The sequence below is a fragment of the Cyclospora cayetanensis genome, unplaced genomic scaffold (assembly GCF_002999335.1).
Source record: "Cyclospora cayetanensis isolate NF1_C8 unplaced genomic scaffold, CcayRef3 CcayRef3_contig_32, whole genome shotgun sequence".
NCBI lineage: Eukaryota > Apicomplexa > Conoidasida > Eucoccidiorida > Eimeriidae > Cyclospora > Cyclospora cayetanensis.
The window spans coordinates 37,827-58,880 of NW_020312281.1; the positions used below are offsets into that span (position 1 = coordinate 37,827).

The following is a 21,054-nucleotide window of genomic DNA, read 5'->3' on the forward strand; positions in this document are numbered from 1 at the left end:
TTTTCCTTACACTTGTGTCTTGGTAGGGGACATGAAACGACATTACCTAAGGAACTGTGCGGAGCTGTGTGCAAAGCCAAACTACAATTAGGCAGTTCCCTCTCTGCAACAACTACAATTTAACTGCAGCAGTAGACATAGTTCTATGTAAAAGATCGTCCGCAACATAGACCCACCTTCTAACGTCAGTCTACCAAGTGTATGCACGGATGCTGGTACCACATAGCTTGTCCCGCTACAGCACGAGTTTACGTGTAAGCCTTCCGATTATCTATTTATTAAAGCTAACTACAGCAAAAGCTTTCATGGATAGTGGAGTAGCAGTGTCATGGGAGCGGTATTCGAGAGCAACAAGCCACCGCATAATCCAAGGCTCCGGTCCAAATTTTTACCTGCGCCATGTACACTGAGAAAATGTGTCTAGCTTTTAATCAGACAATAATTCTTGAAGCCCTTTTGATTCCTTAGGGCCTTCAACGAGGTGAACGTATCCAAATAAGTAAGTCCATGGAATATAATTGGAATATTCGTTTGCATGCTTGATTGGTAGCGAATAATTTGCTGCCTAACAAGCCTCGTTTCCATTGGATCTTAAATGGATGATCTAAAGGCTAGTTACGCCGTTACTCGATGCCTCTGGACATCTTGGTCAATTTTGTAGCCTAAGATACACCTGCGCTGCTTTCCTACACCATGTGCATTTAGCCATTGGCTCGTTTAAGTGAGAACTCGATCTTGCTGTTCGTATATTCTGTTTGTTGTAGAGTATAGCAAGCCTTATACTATAATATTGAACGCTGTTTGTCCACGTTTTAGGTAGCAATGCTCAGCTGGGCGCGAATGCTCTGAGTGCTCAGAGCATGCGACACCGTGCATCTTAGGTGCCCTCTCCCCTTATGCCGGAGGAGTATAGAGTGAGGGCACAAGGAGGAGAGACTTTTATCGAAAAAGCAACTAACGACCTTCTCTGATCTCTTGTATTGGTTTCAACGCTAAAGATTTCCTTGTGTAGACAACAAGTGGAGCCCTACAAATGGCAAAATATCCCAAGAGTGATCTCCATATAAAAGCTGCTGTACTAGGCCCTAGGGTTTCTTGCAATCAAAGAATCGGTGCTTGCGCTTACTTACAATCCTTGCAGGCATTGTGCATCTTAAGAAGGTGAATTGCACTCCTCGTAAGACTTTTATTTCATTAGCGCTCAGTGAAGCGGAGATACCAGGATACAATGTTTTCCTCGCTGAGGCTGCAGTAAGAGTCGCTCAGATCTCTTCAAACACTTGTACGCTTACCGATCTGTAGCAAGTAATGGTGGCACACGGCGGGATATGCAAGATCATGCAAGCAGAATGGTGCTCTTTTTGCTGCTACAAAGGCCTATGGCAGACTAAATGCTGAAGTAGGTAATAACCGAGCTGTCGCCGTGCTTTCCTTACTATGGGTAGCAACGACTCATCTCATGATCATCACCCTAAAGATTGGCGCTAATATGGCCCACACCGAGCCGTTCCACCTCCCAAAATAGGAAAGCCTTCACTACTTATCTTCGGGTGCTGCTGGAGATCAAATAGGCCCCAATCCCAAACAAGGGACTTCGTGCAGCATGGACGTACTATATGCCTGTTTCCTGTGGATACAAGCCGTATAAGCTGGCCTGCAAGAGCTACATCTGTAGACTGCTGACAGGGAGGTGTCGCACAGCCTGACAATGAGCTGCTGGGGCATCTTGCGCGTGTTTAGGGTACATTTGTGACTGCATTACAGGATTTTCATCTCGCAACTCCACGAAATCATGTGCAATATCACGAATGGAGTACTTGCACCCATGGAGGAGGAGATTGCAGGCGCTTGCAAAGAGACCAGCGTCCTCTTTGCTATAACACCAGACAAAATGGCGGTGTCTGTTTGCTCTTCATTCTTCACAAGAGCCTTTCACTTTCATTCACCGATTGAATAATTCGATGAAGTAGGGAAAATTGACGAGAGGTTTACATCACGTGTCTTGTCGTGTGATTTGGCAGGCGTTTGGGAACCAAGCAGCGGTTCTCAATTCCGGAACAGCTTCCCTAACAGCATGCAAGCCATAGGCAGACAGCTGGGGAGTGGTTTGCTCGGCAAGGATTCCAGCGAGATGATGCGAACGTTTAGCACTGATCTCCCTTACAGTTGGGTAGGCACTCAAAGTGTAACTCACGAGCTAGACCCCCATTTGCCGAGGGCAAGCAATCCGGGTTGGCGAATTCCTGTTTTGCATTTATCTTGCTGCTTTCCATTTTTGTTTTTATCTCGGATGCTTCTCTCGCTTACGATATCATAGGGCATCCGGGACAGCCCCACTGCCTTATAGTTGGCAGCGAAACGGTCCACAAGAAAGCTAGTAGAAAGTAAGTTCGTGATACATTCAGGGAGAAGCAATACAGATTCAGAATCGAAGAAAAAGGGCACTTTCTGTACACAGCCACCCTCTAAGGGCAGAGCAGCTTTACGGGAGCTACTAAATATTCGTAGAGCACTTCGTTCTTAGGTCATGTAGCTTAATGCTGGGTTAGAAACTGAAGCAGATTTGTAAGCCTCTTGGTGTAGAGAATGTAGCTTAGAAGGCACAAACAAAGTTTGCGACGCGTTGCAGAGGAGCTGCATATGCTGCCAGTGGTACATTCGCACAAAAGCGCAGATGGCAACTGCAATGGGTGATAACTCACCCAGCTCGTTGGCCAGATATTTATTCTAGAGCACATTCAAGTATTCTAGAGGGAAAAGAATGACAAAACCGTGTACGGAGTATCGACACTCAATGCTGTTTGCACTTTGATGGAGTGTGTGTACTTTTGAGGCGAAACACAACAGCTTGCACCACATTGCAGTAGAGCTGCAGATGCCAGTGGTGCAGTCCCGTTGCAAAGCAGTTCGCTGCAGTAGTGGCACTTTTCAGGGCCTCGTGGTTCGCATCCATGAAGAATCACTGGGTCCATGCTATTGTTTCTCTTGAAAAAACGTAAATTCCTCTTGAGCGGCTTTGCAGGATAAGAGCTCAGGTGATTTCTCTCTTGTCACAAGGTGACGCATCCTAAGCTCCCCCCTAGAAGATAAAGAGTATAAATGCTTTCAGAATGAACTAACAAACTCTATAGCCAATTTGAACCATGCCCAAAATAAACATCATGCAAGATATATTTCACACCAAATGCAAAGTCAACTGAGAGCATGCACTCGCCTGCACTAGCCCTGCCAACAGAAGGTTCAACTATCATTAAGCAAAATAAGCATGAAGGCGAACAAAATACACTGAAGTCAGTGGTCAAAATCTGGCACCTGCAGAATATGTGATTCGTGCTGACCTCCGGTAGTGACTTCCGGAGGCCTTGTTGGGCACCCCGTTCAAACAAAGCATTACCAGTTTGGAAGGCCATGTACTTGTGCACCTGCGTGCTCTTTGACCTTAGGACAGGACAGGGTCACTTTAGCTGTGAGCAAAGATGGAGTCAAACACAATGATGAGAGTAATATTGAATATGGAGGTGTGGGGCGAATCAGCAGCCAGAGATCATTCATCAGACTTTCAAGGAATTGTTGCGAACTGGATGTTTTACCCGGAAGATAGGCCCGCAACTTCTGCCTATCTTTCACTGTCTGGAAAGTATACATGCAATTAGTTGCAAGTTGGCATCCAAAGCCCCTCTGCAGGAAAACGAAACAGCAAGGGGCTCAGCATAGCAAAGAGTCTAATAATGCTTCGTGTAGTAGCGCCGTCGTCCTGTCTACGGCGCAGCTGCTAATAGCTTGCTAGGACCTTGTACCCGTCACTGTGCTCAACGATTAGCTAGACTCGGGGTACCCTGATCCAATAAGGGCAGTGCTTAGGGGGAAACAGCAATAAGTCCCTTAATCAAAGCGTTCTACCCTCAGTACATACTAACGCAGTGCCACTGTGATTGTGTGTAACACTGTTAGAGCATGGGTAATCTACCAAATAGGCCACCCCTGTACCGCTCCATCTAAGGCCTCCGTAGGTAGGCAGGTAACACCAATCCCATTTTAGCGGGAGGAACATGAGCATGTACTTTGCGCAAAGAGGCACTGTGGAGCAAAACCAGTAAGTACAAGTGAGGGAGTCCTCGTTGTGGCCTCAACCAATGCAGGCCATCCAGAACGTGGTAGTGCTTCATCCATTTGCCGTTCTTGTTCAGGAGGTTAAAGGCAACACATATGCGCCACCTCCTGTCGCCTGGTAGAGCCAACATTAGATCGAAAAAGGCTAATACATCCCTACACCTTGCCATTCTACAGCAACTCATGAGTGTGCCGCTCAATCTACGCTTCATGTTGGGAGCGCTTTTAATGCCGTGAAGCATACCTTCGGGCTGACCCCAGGACTAGTGGAATATGATGCGCTGAATGACCAGGAGGCGGCCAACGTGCTGGCAGCTCGTCGTTGTTGAGCACATTCGACAAGTCCTAGATATCCGCGTATTCCCGCTGTTCCTTAGGGGACTGATTAGCTGAAGTGTGTAATAAGGGAGCTGTTACACAGCCAGTCAAATGAGATGCATGCTCAGAATCGTCTCCTCTCACTGCCGTGCTGGGCCGCCTGCAGGGAGACGTTGCATGAGCCGATTGAGGTACCGACTGTTTCCCGCTCTTACAGAGGGAATGCGCATTGTTGATACGATCAGGAGCTGCTCCCCCCTTGCGTTGTTCAGCGCACTAACGTTTACGCTGCGCGACTGTGGCCGCGTGAGGGCTTCCCATTGGGTCACCCATGGCGTGTTTCGAACTTCGTCATGATGCAGGGGTCCAGCATAGGCTACGGACCATGCCGATAGGATCTAAATTTTTTGGATTGTAATTGGTATTAAAGTGCTTTAGCCCTGCTAATCCTTGCATTCTCCCACCCGTCAGCAGACATTCGTTCTGGCGGCTGCGCTACAGACTGCACAGCCAGATTGAACTTCTGGCCATTTTCTCAGATAACAGACTCACTTCATGACCAGTGTCAGAAAAGCACAGCTGTTTTCGACCGCCAAGGCGAGCTTGTATCAGCGCATAATTGATTTCTAGTGGGTCGCCAGCTGTGGTTCGCCGTCGGTCAAGTTCCTTGGCTTTTGGTATACTCCGATAGTTCCGGAGTATATGACCCGATTGGCCAGAACACCATCAGGTGCACTGCTTAAGAGCTGGCTAGGATGCTTAAAACATGGTTTCCTTCTGGGTTTCTTCTCTTGCTCATCTCAAACCGCGAGCTAAGGCCGGTTGACACGGTCCAGACAATCCCTAGGCTGAAAATCTCGAGTTTGCCGCTCTATTGTAAGTAGAGACGTTGAGGTTGCTCTCGTTTCCTCTTAAAATTTCCAGTTTTCCATTGTTAGCGGATGATCCGCTGCTGGAGTGCTCCCATCTGCTGATTCGTTCCCCATCCTGCGACCACCTAACGTCATGACTCTTGAATGGACCTGACAAATCACTGCTGAAGCACCTGTTCTTCCAAGTTGTGGCTTTTACAAACCAAAGTCTCACATCTCTCAAAATTATGGTTTACTCGTAGAATCCACTGCGAAAGTTTTCCTAGTTTTTGCACAGTTTGCTGTTGAACTTTCATCATCACCCCTTTGGTTGGGGATCGTGTCAAGGCTCTAGCTGCAATAATTCCCGCTAGCAGAAGGTTCTCTATGCAAGAGTAGATCCGTAGATAAATGGATCCTTTTCCTCCTCCAAGACATTTCGCAGGGACTAGTTTTGTGTCTTCAATGTGGGGGCTTAAAACGAGGTATACCTCGAAAGCGCTCATGCAATTATCGAGCACATGCTTATTCTCACGCAGTCATAGTTGCTTGCTCAGCATAGCTTAAACTGCATATCCATAAACATTTTATCAGCAACCCAATCATCTTACACTACAACGCGTGGGCCACCGTGTTTCAGGGAGAGTAGACCGGCCTCGGCCACACTAACGGGCGTTGCGCCCCCATCAGCGTTGCTCACCAATTTTGATTCAGACCGCTGGCATAGGAGGTCAGAGTGTTGAGCTAAAATATGACTTGGTCGAAAGCAGAGGACAATTGTAGGGAAGCTTGTCATCCTACTGCATCCACAGCCAGTGGATTGGCGGAGAACCGCTGCAAAGAACTAAGCTGTGCCACTAACTCTAATGTTCCATTCACAGTCACTGTAGGAGGACACTCAAATCCCGACTCATCATAGAGATTATGCAACGTTGAAGTGGTTTTTGTTCAGTAAAGCTCACTCTTGCCCCTGTGTGCACCCTGCATGGCTTAAACGTGAGGGTAGAGGGACGGATAGCGTACACATTGCAGCACCTCTTGAAACCTCCAGGAATTCAAACCTAGCTGCACATAGCATCAAGCGCCAACGCACACACCATCAGTTCTTATTGCTTTGGGCTACCATTCCTTACTTATTAAAGTTAATATACAGCCAGACTAAATATTCCACACTGTAGTGATTATGCACCAAATATAATGTGGCAAAAATTGGCCAAGTGTTGCTTAGCCTGCTATAACATGGGGTTATATTCGATAACGAGCTTGTTTCATACCCGTGAGCCTGGCAGATTTTGCGTTACAAATGTGTTCCTAGTTAACACCCATGACCTTTCGACGGTAGAATAAAACCTCCAAATAAAGCAGTTAAAAGCACGGCTAGGATAGAGATGTGGCTGGCAGAGAGGGAGCTTAGATGGCGCGGAATAGCCATGGTTTAGAGTAGGTGAGACACGGACAGGCAACCCACTGTACACATCACTGGAAGCATCTTCCCAAATGCACTACCTCACACGAGTGCCATGTCTACTATTTTCACTACAGCCAAGCATCTGTATTGTAAATATCAAGCCATAAGTGATTAAAGGATTATGCAAAGGACGGTCGGAACACGACTTCTAAATAACTCGGCCGCAAAAGCGCAACCATTGCAGAAGTTCTGCCTCAGAGCGCTGCTGTGCATTGCTTTTCTGGCCGTCTGAAGTGTCCTGCCACTGCTTCTCAAGTGCGGTAGCAGCCGCATCTGCAAAGGCCCCCCACAGCGCATTCTGTAGGGCACCCGTCAGTAGAATCTCCCGTCCAAGGCAGCAGAGTTCCTCCCTGCTTGCTGCGCCTGCTGCTGCAGAAAATGCAGCTAAGACATAGTCTGCGCTGTGGTGCAGTCCTAGTCGTTCCAAACCAATATAACCCTGAGCAGGCAAACGCCAAGAACTCCACAGCGGACAGGCCCAAATGTGTGAAGTAGTAGCGTGTTCAATGACATAGACAAGCAAAAAACATACGGCACTCCTGATAACAAAGCCACAAGAAGTGACAATGGCAGGTGCGGAGTGAATGCGCGGATACTAACCAGTGCTAGGTCAAGTGAACTGCACGGCAGTCGAGAAGACAGTGCACGGAAGACGTCGGCGTTGAGAAGGTTCAATACGATATCTCTATCCTGCTGTAGTGCCCCGCGCTCTCCCTTGCTGGTGTATGCAACACGGTCAGATTCGCTCTTGTGTCTGCAATGCTTCTGGGGAGGCGGAAGTTTTAGGGCCTCAGAAATGCTTGCTAAGGGCCAAAGCAATGAAATGCTATCCCTTGGATCTCTATTTTCGGCTCCTTGATCTCTTCTACTCAATCTCCACAGTTGCTTTTTTGTCGCTTTAAGCAGCTCTCGTGCTGTTGTCGGGCAAATTCCCAGCGGCTCCGCTGTTGCACCCAGAAGAAGAAGTACTCGCCGCAGGTCGCTGAAGGTTGCAGAGCTCCTCTGGAACTGCAACGATACTAATAATGCATCTTGAAGTGCACGGGCCGCAGGCCCTGCATCAGGATCAGTTAGTAGATCAGCTTCCTTCATGGCTAAAAGCACAGTTGCAGCACTTTTAAAGTTTTCGAAGGTGCTCGGCCATCGTGATGCAAAAGAATCCCGTTTATCCGGTTGGATAATCTCCTGCAGCAAATGCGGGGAGGTATCCGCTCTGCTTTCAACTTTGAAGGCTGCGCAAAATCGCCGTGCTGCTGCTGAAGCGAGAGCTGGTGTGAGCTCGCCTGCCCTAGCGAAAGCTGCCGCTACAGGGCCCAGCATAAGCAGGGAAAGCTCGCCCTTTACAGTGCAGCGCAACACTTCTTCGCGCTGAGTTGCCCAGAAGGCCTTCCCGAAGGATTCGCTTTGTTCTCCCGAGGCCTGTAGCAATCGCCCCTCGGAATGAAGAAGTGTTTTTGGTCGAGAGACATGCATTACAATTTTCCTTCAATCTGGACCCTAGTCTTGTTATTGGATCTGAATACTGGAAGGCACAAGATGAAATACTCACCTCCAATACCCGATTCGCCACTGAGGTTGGATCAGGGAGATGGCGTGTGGGATCCTCACCGGACGCGCTTCTGTGTTGCTTCTGGATTCGCCCACAGTGATAGTCACACCTTGATGTTGTAGCGCTAGAATACAGGGTGGTGCCACGCTGTTGTATTCTCCGTGCAGTTGGAGGCCCATGCGACCTGCGGAGTGCCGACGTGGAATTAGGAGTATTTCTGATAATCCGAGTAGGTAAGAGTATGACGCACATTTGTCGCTCCTTGCACCTTGAAGGTATTCGCAAAGTTGACATTATGCGATTAGCTCTTACTACCCTTGCTTCAGCACCTGCAAGGGCATCAGTTGCTGGTGCTGCCCGAAGAACCATCCATTGGAACGGCAAAGCCTGAGCCATTAGGAAAATCTGAGCTGAAAGCCAACCCGCTGCTGATACCGCATTTCTTGGAGCATCAGCTTTAGAGGCCAAATAAAAGCGCGAGACTGCAAGCGTGTAGGTCGGGTCCGCGGGGTACCAGAGAGAGCAGTTAGACTGCTTATGAGCGAGATGAGTTCGGTCACATCATCCTACAATATTGTTTTTTTTAAGGAAGAAGATCGATATAGAAGAAAAAAAGTATTACCGAAGTATTTGGGTGTGAGGCAAAGGCCACGAAATGGCAACCGTGGGGAAGGGCGCCGAAGGCAGCCATGGCCGATGACCACAGTGTTGTGTACTTTGCGGCATATAGCATAAAACCACTGCTAATATTTCCGAGGACATGCCTCCCATCCAACCAAAACAAACCCGCTATGATGCAAGAATTACCGACAGGTGCCGCTCCCGTTCACTACGAAGGGCTTTACAGATCGACTGAATAGAAACAAAAGTACACCAACCCAAAGCAAACAGTGAGTAAAGTGCAAAGAAGTACAGTGGAAAGACGCATGTATGTATATATGTATGAATATATGTCTGTATGTACGTGTCAAAGGATTCTTGTGCGTAGTTTTACCCAAAACCGGGGCAGTACAACCAGGAAGGCTAAAAATGCACCTTCACGAAGAAGGCGAAACAAAGAAGGAAGAAACCCAATAGCTGAATCAAGAACTGTCACAGATGGAATGGATCGAAAAGCTTCAGGAGTCCTCGTTCTCTAGCGTGGTGCCTATCTAAAGAGAAATACGTCGAGTACTTTTTGCCGCGGAATCAAGTTGCTTGGAAAGGCGTGTTGTGAAGGGAGATGATTTGGTCTTCTCCATACGCTTTTCAGTAAGTGTAATTACTTGAAGCTAATTATGTGGGAATTGCTTCTGGGCCTTTACTTATCGTAAATACTTGTTAGGCTCTCTTGAAATATGCGCATTCATCCACGTGGACTAGTAAGATGGCTTCTGGATCCCTCAACTGCTCAGCATGGCTGCTGACAGCGGACCATCAGACCCAGGTCCGGATCCGAGAGGGTCTCCTTTGGGTATACCAGGAATGGGGGAGAGCAACGGACAGACGACTCTTTTTGCTCAACCATAGACCCACTCTGGGAGAGAACGAACATCAAGCCAGTAAATTGGCCTGTGTTATCATGGAGATACAACTGCCTTAGAAGAGCGCGATTGTTGTGCTATAGCTGTGCATCTGCATAGGGTTGTTTCGATGTGGTCATGTTGTGGCCAATCCATAGGCATTTTTTTGGTAATAGTACTCCTAGGGAGTCCAGAAAGCTTCTCTACATGATCTATGAATACTTAAGCGACCTGCCGAAGCATGAGGGAACTGGAGCAAGGGATAAAGTGGGCATCATGCAAGGTCCGTCGACAACGAAGGAGATGCTCATGCGACCCTTGGCCTCCGGCAGTACAAATGAAATGTCCGTGATCGGGTCGGTCCAAATCCTCTTAAAAACAGGAAAGCCTCGAAATAGCCGGTTTATGGGGAACTGCGCAGTTTAACTGCTGTGGATCTGGGAATGACAATGCACACTTCTTTGCCCGGGGGGCTTTCCCAAGACATCAAACGGATTGTGAGAGGTTTTCCATGGCGGTCTGAGTCTCACCTTGAGCCGGAAGAACATGAGCATGTACTTTCCGCAAAAAAACAATGGGGAGCACAGCCACGATGTAAAAAAAGGGAGTCCCTGTTGTGGCTTCAACCAATGTAGGCCATCCTGAACGTGGTAGTGCTTCACCCATTTGCCATCCTCGAAGTTGTGTGTTTTCAAGTAAACTTCACTTTACAGTCGTACTGTTGGAGACACTTGAGTCAGCAAACAACACTAGGCATACCGAACTCCTGAAACTCTCTGTCAGCTTCATCAAGATTGGTGCTCTATCTGGACCGTAGCATGAGGCCCATCTAAGTGCTGCCTGTATGTTTCACGCTCACAACACCGCATGAAGCTGCTCCTCCTGGAAATATCTGCTCGGTTAGGATCAACGGAGCTAAATAACAAGCAATAATTTATTTTCTTCCAGGAGCCCTACCCTGTTGGAGAGAATAGCATCCTTTTTTTCATCACTAGAATCGGTTGTTAGGAGAAAAAATAGGGCTAGTAATCGAGCACCGCAAGTGCCGAATATGCTGTAATGGGTTTGCTAAGCGTCCTTGCCGCGGCCACAGCCTTCTCTGTCCAGGTCACGGACTGAGTTGGCTCCAGAAGAGCACTGAAAAAAGCAGAGCCCAGAGCAAACCTAGTCCCGGACTTCGGTAAAAAGATGCAAGATCCAGAACGTCACAGCATCCTTGTCGGCGCGTAAAGGCCAAGCTGTGATTGCCGAATTTTGCTGGATTTGGCTCGGTTCCTGCAGCCCAAACGCTAAATTCCACAAACACAAATTGTTTTAATGAAAAACACTTCCGTGCCTTTAAATACCACTACTTTCTCTGCAACAGTTGAAGCTCAGGCCATAAATGCTGTAGGTGCTCTTGAGCGCTTCGGCGCGGTGCTCTGACGTTGTCCATGTACACAGTCATCTACTCCTGAGCACGCCGATAAGCATTCCCGTAAACGTGCCGTTGCAGTTCACCCTGAGCATTCATAGGTTCAACCGGAATACTAGTCTCTTCGATTATGCCAGTTTTTGTGTGAAACACCGTTTTGTGGCTGTCATTTGGATGAATTGGGATTTGTCAGAAGGCGTCTGTGGAGCCGAATGCCGAGTGGACAGTTGATCTGTATAGCTTGTCGAGTGTTTCGCCACAGTGTGAAGCATCCCACACTTCTGCTGCATAAAAAGTTTGTTTTGAGGCTGAGGATAAGGCACTGCGGCCATCTTGCTTCTTTCAGGGGCACGAGCACGGGGGTATCTCTAAAGTTGCTGGTGGATCGCTGCGCTTTGCCTTTTTTAAGCAAAGCATGAGTGTCCCGCTCAATCTACTCTTCATGCTATAGGGGTTCCCGACACAATGGAATACAGCTCGAGAGTGACCCAGAAATAAGCTCAATACGGTGGGCTAGAGGACTAGCAGATTGCCAGTCTGCTGGCAGCTCCTCATTGTTTAGCACACCCGCCAGCTCCCCCTTAGAACTTACGAGTTTATACTATTCGTCGGTTGAAAGATCAGCCGTATTTCCTACTAGTGCATCCTCTGTCGGACTGCTTAGATGATATGGATGCTCAAACGCGTACTCGCATTTTGCTATGCCGGACTGCCCGCACGGAGAGTCTGCCTAATTTAGTTAACTACCAACTCTACCCACCGCTTGTAGGTGGCATGGGCGTTGTCAAATGGACCAGTTGTAGCTCTTTTTGAGCACTTCCTTGCATAGTGTGCCTGCGCTTACTACAGCTGTAGCTACATGCACTTATCCCGTTGGATCAGCCATGGCATTCGTAAGGCTAAGTCATGGTGCACTGATGTAGCACACAAGTCATCGAACATTCTAACATGACCCAAGTCCAATTAGAAGTAGCACTAAATATTACTTAGCCTTGCCCAATCCATGCATTCTGCTGCTCATCAGCAAATCTGGGTGTTGGAGACTGCGCTAACGTCCAAATAGGTTGATTGAACCTCTACGCCTTTTCTTCATGAAACAGCTCCACTTCGCAAGCAGTTCCAAGTAAGGCTATCAACTCGTGAACATTGTATAAACTCGCACCAGCGCAGAATTAAGTTATGGTGGGTCCCCAACTGCGGTACTAGCCTTTGTTATGGGCCTTAGTGCGCCGCAGCCGTATTGATTGAAAGGGCAGTACAGTCATGCCTCAAACCATCTGGACTTAAAGGCGAGCTCCAAGGAATAAGACATATAAAACTATGGGTCATCAGTGCCTACAGTCTACCGCAGCCTCCAGTCCTAAAGCAAGTAGGCGCAGACGTATAGTCGTTTGTTTTTATGAGCAAAAGGGATTGCACATGGCTAGAGTGATCGTGGGAAAGATCGTTAGTCCGTACTTTGTTATAATAGCGTGTCATTATTTCCCCAGATGTAAGCCTAACGAGAGAATTTAGCCTAACTATGGGGCTGAAGGATGAGCAAGTAAACCAGCTTAGCTTCAATCAGTTTCATGTGGCCAAAGCGGCACTCAAATCCACGGAGCCACTAGGGAAGTTAATACTACAGAGCTCCTACCACGCTTGCATGCAAAAGTGCACACAGAACCAATATTCCATTTTCGAACAATCCTTTAGTGCCAATTTTGCACGGTAGTGGGTGATCATTTGAAATATGATGCTGGTTTTAGATACGAGCTTCTTGTTCTTGGCTCTCGAGTCTGACTTGCAGGCGGGCAGCAACCGGCCTCAAGAGCATGAAAGCGTGGGAACAAAGAAAACTCGCGAGGGCGTTTTTATAAAGCTCCTGCAATGATAATAATGAAAGAAATTCGATCGAGGTTCGTTGAGTTATACACTGCTTCGCTTTGTAGGAAGGATGAGCGAAGGTGTCTTCGGGTTAGGGTCTCCAAAATCGAATACTGAGAATACATTGGACGCCTCAACCCCCAATGCTGTCGAGATGGGATGGTACAGCATTATACAACAGCGCTAAGCATTGTGCCCAGAGAACTTTGCCATGGGGGCCTAGGGGCTGTTCAAAGAGTTGGCAGGACAGGAATATTTACATGGCGTGTACATTTGCTGAATTTTGAGGTGCATGCGAGTCTCGCAGAGCCCTTTAATGATTTTTGCGGCCTCAGGATCTGCTGTAACGTAGGTTTCAGGAAAATCATTCGAAGCATGGCGGTCTTTGTCATTTTGTTGATGCGCCTTCTCTGTTCCTTCTGCTCAGCGCAGCTCCGTTGTTCAGAGTCTTCGACTTTTTGTATGAGCTTGCATCTCCAGACCTCATGACCAATCTCCCACAACATAAACGGTCTTTTTGTTGGGGAGCCATCTGGAAGCTTCGAGGAGTGTGGAATTCCTCGGGCTTTTTTCTTTGATCCGTGGTACACTGTAAGCGGGGCCGGCTGACACAGCTATAGGCTTTAAATTTCAATCTAGCTCATTTGTTTTTGAGCCAAAGACGCAAGTGCTCAGCTCATTTGCCGTGATTTCTCAAATAGTGTAGAAATATCGGAGATTCTACCATTCAGGGGTCTTCGCAGAGTCACTGAGCACCCCGCTCGCAGCTGACCTGACACCTCAGATAGACCTGAGATAGCCCATCTGTCGAGCTGATCAAGCCTCATGTCTCTCGGTAAACCAAACTGTCAGTATATTCCCATAGTCAACCTTTACAGCTGTGCCAAAGCTGCTGTCTAGCTGCTCTCAGCATAAACCAATAAATCAAGACTTGTAGGAATACTTGAGCCGCAATAATTCATGCAGGCTGACGACGTCCCTTACATTAATAGAGCTGCCACTTCAATTGAAGTGCATCTATCTTGAGTGGACATGCCGCACAAAGTATTCACGTCTCTTCGTCTGGTGGGAAGTTTATTAGATCCTCAAATATTTGTGCTTTTTAATGGCCCTCATACATATCTAGTTGGCACAACTTTGTCGGCACAACCTTCTACATAGCAGCTGGCTAATTATGCCGTAGTTAGCAGCTGTTGCGCTACTACATTTAGAGTGGCTTGCAAACCCGCTTCTGGCGCGTTACGCCACCATCAACTTCTACAGGCCCGAACGTGTATTTTAAAACTTTTGCCTTCAATTTTTTTGATACTTGAAATTACCATGATACTTGATCAAAGCCAAGCAACGTGCAGAGGAGAGCCTGACGTCCCTATGCACCCACAGCAGGTAGATGGGCGAGAAATAGTTTTACCGCACTAGGCAGTGCTATTACACGCAAGGCTCTACCAAAGGCTTTTGCAGGTAGACCCTGACGAACAACATAGTGCAAGCTTAATAGAGATCTATTGAGTACACACAAGAGCGTTCTTCTTCTCCTGCTTGCATTCCTCAGGGTTTTGACGTGAGGGAAGAGCCAGCTTTGGCTCCCATTGCTGCACACTATAAGCACTCCGGGCATTCATAGATAGAAATTTATAGCATCAAGCGCACTCACACGCAGCATTCATTCCTAATGTATTGAACAAACGCTACTCTGCAACAAACAAGATATGTGAACAGACAAAGCAAATAGTTCTCTACTAATCCTACGAAGGGTATCTTGGCTCGAAGGTGCTGTCACGCTTTTATGTTTTTCTTCTTAAAACTCTATCGTACTACCTTTCTTTGGTTGTCTATAACGGTACACTTCATTTAGAAAACTTCTACTACACTACTTCGTTGTGGTTCATGTGTAAATAAGTATTTATGGTGCGATTTGACTACTCGTTTAGTGTCCTTGCTGCACGGCTGTATTGGTACGGTATTTTGAGGAATTTGCTTTGTGCCTGGGCAAGTGTCGGTTATATGTGCAACTGTGTGCAACTCCTGGGAGCCATCAAAGGGTACAGCAACCTACCTGCCAGCCTACCTCTTCAATTTTCGTGCCAAAGTTCTATGGAGTCGACTGAAGGAGAGGGGAGAGTGTCTTGGAGGAGGTACTTACTAGCTGCCTGTGATGCTTTCATATTGTTTGTGTTTTGGGGATCCTTCTAAGGAGAGAGACCTACAAAAGAAATGCTAAGCGTACGCTCAGCTCACAAAGTTCCCAGTCGAAAAGAAGCAGGTTATCCAAGAATTCACACCGTTGGATTCATTGAGGATTCTGGGCATGAGCATATAGCCACACTCAGCAGTTTAGCTCCACATTCTAGAAAAGATGTACATTTTGAGCATGTGAGCCGTCAGTGTAGCGTAAGAAGCAGAATATGCGGGCGGCCAAATAATCACAGTTTTCATCAAATATCAATTGATTGGGACCAATGAACTGATATATACCGGAGCGTACCTTTGCCAACTATTAGTGCTCGAACTACGCCGCTTCATTCCCGGTAGGCTACCCCTCACCACAAGAATGCGCGCATTTAACAATGCAATATTCGTGAGAGCACATCTAGAGTTAGGTCTTTGGCCAGTTATTCTTCAGACACGTATTCAGTGCTCATGTTTTCGGGGACAGCGTGCCCTCAATGCAGTGGCCAAGCCACACATCCACGGCAAGTACTGGTCACATGTAATAAGGTTTGCTAAATAATGGCTACGTAAACTAGAGATTCTTGTAGCATACTCGTTCAAGGGCGGACGTAACATACATTCGTAGATAGCATGGTCTACTTTTAAGCACGGTACTCAATACGATTGAGTGCCAGCTCGGTATGCCTGTGGTATGCAATTACTGGGCCTTAGGTTTTGCTTCCTTCCCTCGTGCCGGAAGCCTGTGGAAGAAACTGAAATTAGTGCTGCCTTCGATTCTGAAGACTTTTGGGGGGCAATCTTTGCATGTGAAACTCCAGATACGGTTTGCAGGAAATAAGTTACGCAGCTTGTGTGCTGACAAAACAATAATCAACTGGGGGAAATCTGAGCAAAACCAGTTTCTCCAAGGTAAAGCATGCAGTACTTTATTAAAAAGGTCGGTAAAAGATTACACTTCTGTGGAGGAATCAAAGTACCGAATTCGAAGACAGAAGTACGCATATCCAAATCCAGGAACACGAATTTGTTGAACCAGCTCATAAGAATGCGTGAGTATTGCAAGACAAGGCATTTTAACCTAATGCCGAACTACTGCGGCATCCTTTAGAGATGTTGCCTCTTCCTTTTCCTCCCTCATAATTCTCGTTACACGCCTCCTTTTTACCAGTTTACATGCCCATCCCACCATTTCCCGAAACGCACTTACGCCACTTCTGCTCTAAGATGCCAACAAAAAGTAGTTGCACACGCGACAAAGCAATGATGTGTAGAAAGCCCACATCGATGCGAAGAATAAAGGGACACTACATAATCCGCGTTTTGCTCTGTGGCACAGCAAGAGATACACCTTGGGTACTAGACAGCAGATTCGGATAAGCTCAGGGACCGCCACTCGTTTCCTTCAAACACTCCGGCACAAGTAAGATCACGAACTGGAGGAAAGCTAGGAGTTAACAGTTTACCAACGAATTTCCACCGGGTGCAATGTGCGATTTGGCCTCTGCTTTGGCAAGATGGTCGTCCAGGGCTACGTTGAGCAGACCAGTGCTGTGCACCTCAGTGGGGTTCCCTTCCCTCGACGATCACTGCAAAAATGCGTTCCGCTAGCCAACAGAAAGCTGCATCGTCCTTATTTTTAGGAGATTTTCTATTTCAGATACAGCACCAACCGGGTTGAGATTGGTTCTAGCGATCTCGATTCGAGCTACCCCACTGAAGACCAGAACTTCTCGTTCCATCAAGCCTGCTTTCACCTTCCATTTCAACTTTCAGTTTGCTGCATTGATATTATTCCGCCTCGAATTTGGGTGACTTCTTAAATCGCGTCCTATTCGGTTCGTTGCACAATGGACCAGCCACAGCAACCAAATTTAAGTAGCCATCCTGGCCAGGGCCCATACCACTCAGAAGAATCTTCTGGTGCGCACTCATTTGCTGCCCCAGTGCATCAGGGGAGTCAGCAAGGTCATGATGCTGAACCGATTCCACAGCTCCCGAAAGAGCCGTGCTTTGCCCGGCCCCCTCGCCGCCTACACAGTATTGGTAAGCTTTTTCGTAGGGTGCTTGCCGGGGTTACTGCCGCTCTTGCTTTGATGAATTCAACGATGAATGACACGCACTTGGCTTCCCAGAAGGTTCCCATCGCACCTCCGCGCACAGAGCCCACCAATTTTGTCGTAGAGAGTAGAGGGAGCCAGGTAAATCTCCCCTCACATACAACTCGCACGCCTTTACCTTAGTACTCTTTTGTGTTATTTATCTGCACGCCCTTGCTATCCCTATATTCTCATAGGGACTAGGGCACGAATTGTTCCGAACTGCTGAACGAAGTACGCTTTGTCAACAAGGGCTTCGAATATGTGTCTCCTCTCAAGGAAAAGTTTACGCAGGCATAAAAGCGCACACCTCACGGTGCTCAGTGGACTACTAGTACACATTTGCGCCATGGAGGGTATAGTACCTAATGGACTACAGCAGTAACACGAAGTATGTCTTAGCCGGCTTTACGAATAATAAGCTAAGCTGCTTCGCGATAAATACCTGTATTTCGTTATGCCCAAGGTGGTGCCTGAACGTATATTCGGGAATTAACACTTTTCCTTAATTATTTCGAGGCATAAAGCACTCTGCCAAAATGCACAGATCGCCCATCTTTCAAAAGAATGGCTGCGGCGGGAATCCTCCTTTTCAGCCAAACATCTAGACATCGAGTGATGTTGGCATGCCAGGAAAGCGGTAGCATTAATTAGCTTGAGACTGCGATGCCTCCGGAGGAGGCACGACGTGCATTAGAAAACCAAATTTATACGTTCCCCGCCAGTAGTCTATCAGTCCGCTTACGCCAAATCCGTTGTAGTCTTGCGCAAAGACTGATATGCGCCCACAGCTGTCAATCAAGCCCTGTACTCGGGCCTGTCGGAACAGATATTCCCATCCCTGCATATTATTAAGGGCACAAAGAGACCCATATGAACACCACTGATGTGATGGCGCACTTTTTTCGTAGCCACATACTGGAAGGGTTCTTATCTTAGCCTTTGCGAGGGGGGTTAAAATCAGCTTACCATCCTCAAAGCTGACTCTGTATCTGGATGACTATATTCATATTCGGTTGCCATCGAGAGCCTATCAGTGACCTGCATATAGCACACACCAACCTCTATCAGTAGCCTGTTCCATCACGGAACAACACCTGGGGGTTTTACCCAAAGTTTTTCCGCTAGTATGTGGCTCCTCCCTGATGCTTTTACCTACGCCATACCTTTCTTGAATATTGCACTTTGCAACTGTGAGTCAGTTTAGTCAGACCAGTAGGCGACTTAAAATCTGGCTGCTGACTTAGCTGGCCTAGGACACCCGTCAAACACGCAAAATGCAACCAAAGCCCTTTGAACAAATATGCAGCACTTAAGACTTCGTCAGAACTAATACACAGGAGCGCAATAATGGTGTTCCTCTTAATCCTGCACTCCGTGCGTGGCCACTGCCCCCGCGCCTGGTTGAGGCAAGCCAAGGGGAGCTGTGGCTCACATGAGACAACAGATTGCTTGTCAATGTTATAGCGGCTTCCTACCGCCAGCATGGAGGCACCGTTCGCGCTCTGAACAGATATGATTACAGACGATAGCACATAACCCGTGATCGCTAATGAGATGCATTGAAACGCGCTAGCAGAAGGCTGCGGCATACCCTAACCGCTATATCACAAGCGCAATCAAGCTGCAAGAGGGAGTGAAAGATGACTGAGGCACAGAACAAAGACTCCAAAGCAATTCGGTGCATAATGAGGCGCGGGAAATTGCTTGCCACGTAAGTAATCTCGCAGCCGGCCTGCAGCCGTGGTGTCAGTACTTGGGAAAACATTCCGTCCAAAATCCAACAAGCTGCATGCAAGCGCAGATGCATCTAGTCAGCGGACAAATTACGATTTTTGGCGTAGGATAGCAATTTTCATTTGACACACAATGGCATAAGCAACAAGAATTGCATATGAGGTGCTGTTGGTATACACGCGAAGGGATTCGGCCTTTAGAGTACCAATATAAGCCTACAGAAGTGCAAGCACACCAACTCAATCAAGATTACAAATACTAATCGCATTGCGTGAGATAGGAGCACCCACACTGCCACGCAAGCTTTAGCGAGGAGGCCCAGTCTCTGCCTGTATTGTCGAGGGAAAGCTCATAAAAATTCCGCTGTTCGTCTTTCAGCGATGAATTGAAATTGAATTTCACATCCGCACTCGGACATATTGTCTTGATCACCCTGAATTGCAAAGCAGCAATGCAAACAATAACGATCGTACTACCCAATACTGAAGCATGTGCTGCTCCACCGAGAGCTGTTCAGTTCTTGTTGCCGGAGGCCCAAGGGCACGCAACGGCAACACAGCAGCTGCTGTTCCCTACGACACTGTCTTCCTCACCTGCCTTGAAGCGATCCATCAGTGCCCAATTTAGCCATCGCGAAAAAATGTGGAGGCGGCTGGGCGTTTTCTCCTGCATTTGGATCAGGCGGCGCTGAAATGGCAACTGTGGGGCCAAACTGATATGAGTACCCAGACTCCCGCAACTGAGTGCCAAGGCAGAAGCTGTGGCACGTCTGAAGGTATTTGTTGACCTGAAATGAAAATTCACGCACCAGGATTCCGATACCTCCATGCTGCGCCATGGAAAGTAGCAGGAGCAACATAAAGGGTAATGCAACAGTAACTCAACTGCAGACGCGGATGATTGATGCGTTCGACACCAAGAAAGCAGACCTGCTTAGCGCCTTCCAAACGAAACCCGTCAAAGGTGTCCTGACCAGAAATATTCATCCACTCCCGAGAGAAATGTTCAAATGAGATGGGCTGTGTCAGCCTGCGGCAACTCCCAGCAGTTTGCACACTGTTGAACTTGAAGGCAAAATAATTGCGGAATGTGTACTAAATCAAGAACACACGACCCTTCATCATTGTGACGGTACATATCTAGAAAAAATATCTCAGGGAAGATATATTACTGTATGCATTTCCAACAGGGGTGGTTGAGCAAATAGTGTGCGAAAAAAGAAGGGAGCGAGCTGCATTAGTGCGTGCATCATGGGGATGGGGTAGCGGTTAGTTGGTTCCAAGCTAACTCCTGTTTCTTTGGTGTATCTGTTGGCTGCTCATTCTCCCTTTTAAATGCATCCGTCCGCGCCTTCTCGAGCTGGTCTGTACGCGTAGAAGCTTCATCGCTCGGTGGTACTGCCGCCTCAGAGGCCCCGCCAAAGAATCCAAAGGATGGAACGCTGAAGAAGCCGGAGCCCTTCTCTGCGCAATGAGCAACCGAAGAGCTATCTGTTCTCCCAACTGCAACAGCTGAAGATACAGAATTAGGGAGAAGATCAGCGGCCGACCCTCCATGCCGCCGAGGGCGCCCGTCTGATGAATGCCCGCCACATCGTAAGAAAGAAAAGAAGGGCATTGTCGGAGGGGCAGGGAAGGAGAGATTTCGTTAGTTTTGCTGGTACTTCATGGTTTTGTTTTCAAACACAGCTTTTGGCAGCCCCGGAACTGGTGGGGCACTCGGTGGGGCTGGGGCCCGGTAGCATGCTAGGCAGAAATGACTAAACCTTATGCTTCATATCTTGAGTGCTTTACCTGGACTAAAACAACAATAGCATCACCGTTTTAATCCAGAGCCGCTGGTACCTGTCTTCAAAGTAAAGCTTCCATCTTCAATAGCGGACCGCTACAACTCACTGCACCAGAAATACATGAACAATGCCCCGCTTCAGTTCATCATTCTGCCGAGACGACAAGCAAACCAGAAGAAAAG

General features: G+C 47.6%; 2 protein-coding genes across 2 annotated transcripts; both read right to left on the bottom strand.

The window, feature by feature from the left end:
* Positions 1–6,895: 6,895 nt before the first annotated feature.
* LOC34618669 lies at positions 6,896–8,220 on the bottom strand. Its single transcript, XM_026333891.1, has 2 exons — positions 7,348–8,220; positions 6,896–7,186 (listed from the first exon to the last, which is right to left on the bottom strand). The coding sequence occupies exons 1-2, from the start codon at positions 8,218–8,220 to the stop codon at positions 6,896–6,898; spliced, it is 1,164 nt and encodes a 387-aa protein (XP_026189676.1).
* Positions 8,221–17,992: 9,772 nt separating this feature from the next.
* Positions 17,993–20,700, bottom strand: LOC34618668 (mitochondrial import receptor subunit TOM40-1). The gene is made up of 9 exons (XM_026333925.1): positions 20,372–20,700; positions 20,013–20,112; positions 19,677–19,870; positions 19,374–19,516; positions 19,061–19,134; positions 18,782–18,851; positions 18,513–18,598; positions 18,316–18,387; positions 17,993–18,187 (listed from the first exon to the last, which is right to left on the bottom strand). Exons 1-9 carry the CDS (start codon positions 20,698–20,700, stop codon positions 17,993–17,995), a joined length of 1,263 nt encoding a protein of 420 aa, XP_026189710.1.
* Positions 20,701–21,054: the final 354 nt, after the last annotated feature.

What these genes read in the sequence shown, in the direction of transcription:
- LOC34618668 (XM_026333925.1), bottom strand. Translation starts at nt 20,700, where the DNA reads ATGCCCTTCTTTTCTTTCTTACGATGTGGCGGGCATTCATCAGACGGG. An exon ending in GATACACCAAAGAAACAGGA is followed by an intron (nt 20,113 to 20,371) that starts GTTAGCTTGGAA and finishes GAGTTGCCGCAG; the next exon opens with GCTGACACAGCCCATCTCAT. An exon ending in GCTAAAGCTTGCGTGGCAGT is followed by an intron (nt 19,135 to 19,373) that starts GTGGGTGCTCCT and finishes GCTTGCATGCAG; the next exon opens with CTTGTTGGATTTTGGACGGA.
- LOC34618669 (XM_026333891.1), bottom strand. Translation starts at nt 8,220, where the DNA reads ATGCATGTCTCTCGACCAAAAACACTTCTTCATTCCGAGGGGCGATTG. An exon ending in GTTCACTTGACCTAGCACTG is followed by an intron (nt 7,187 to 7,347) that starts GTTAGTATCCGC and finishes TTGCCTGCTCAG; the next exon opens with GGTTATATTGGTTTGGAACG.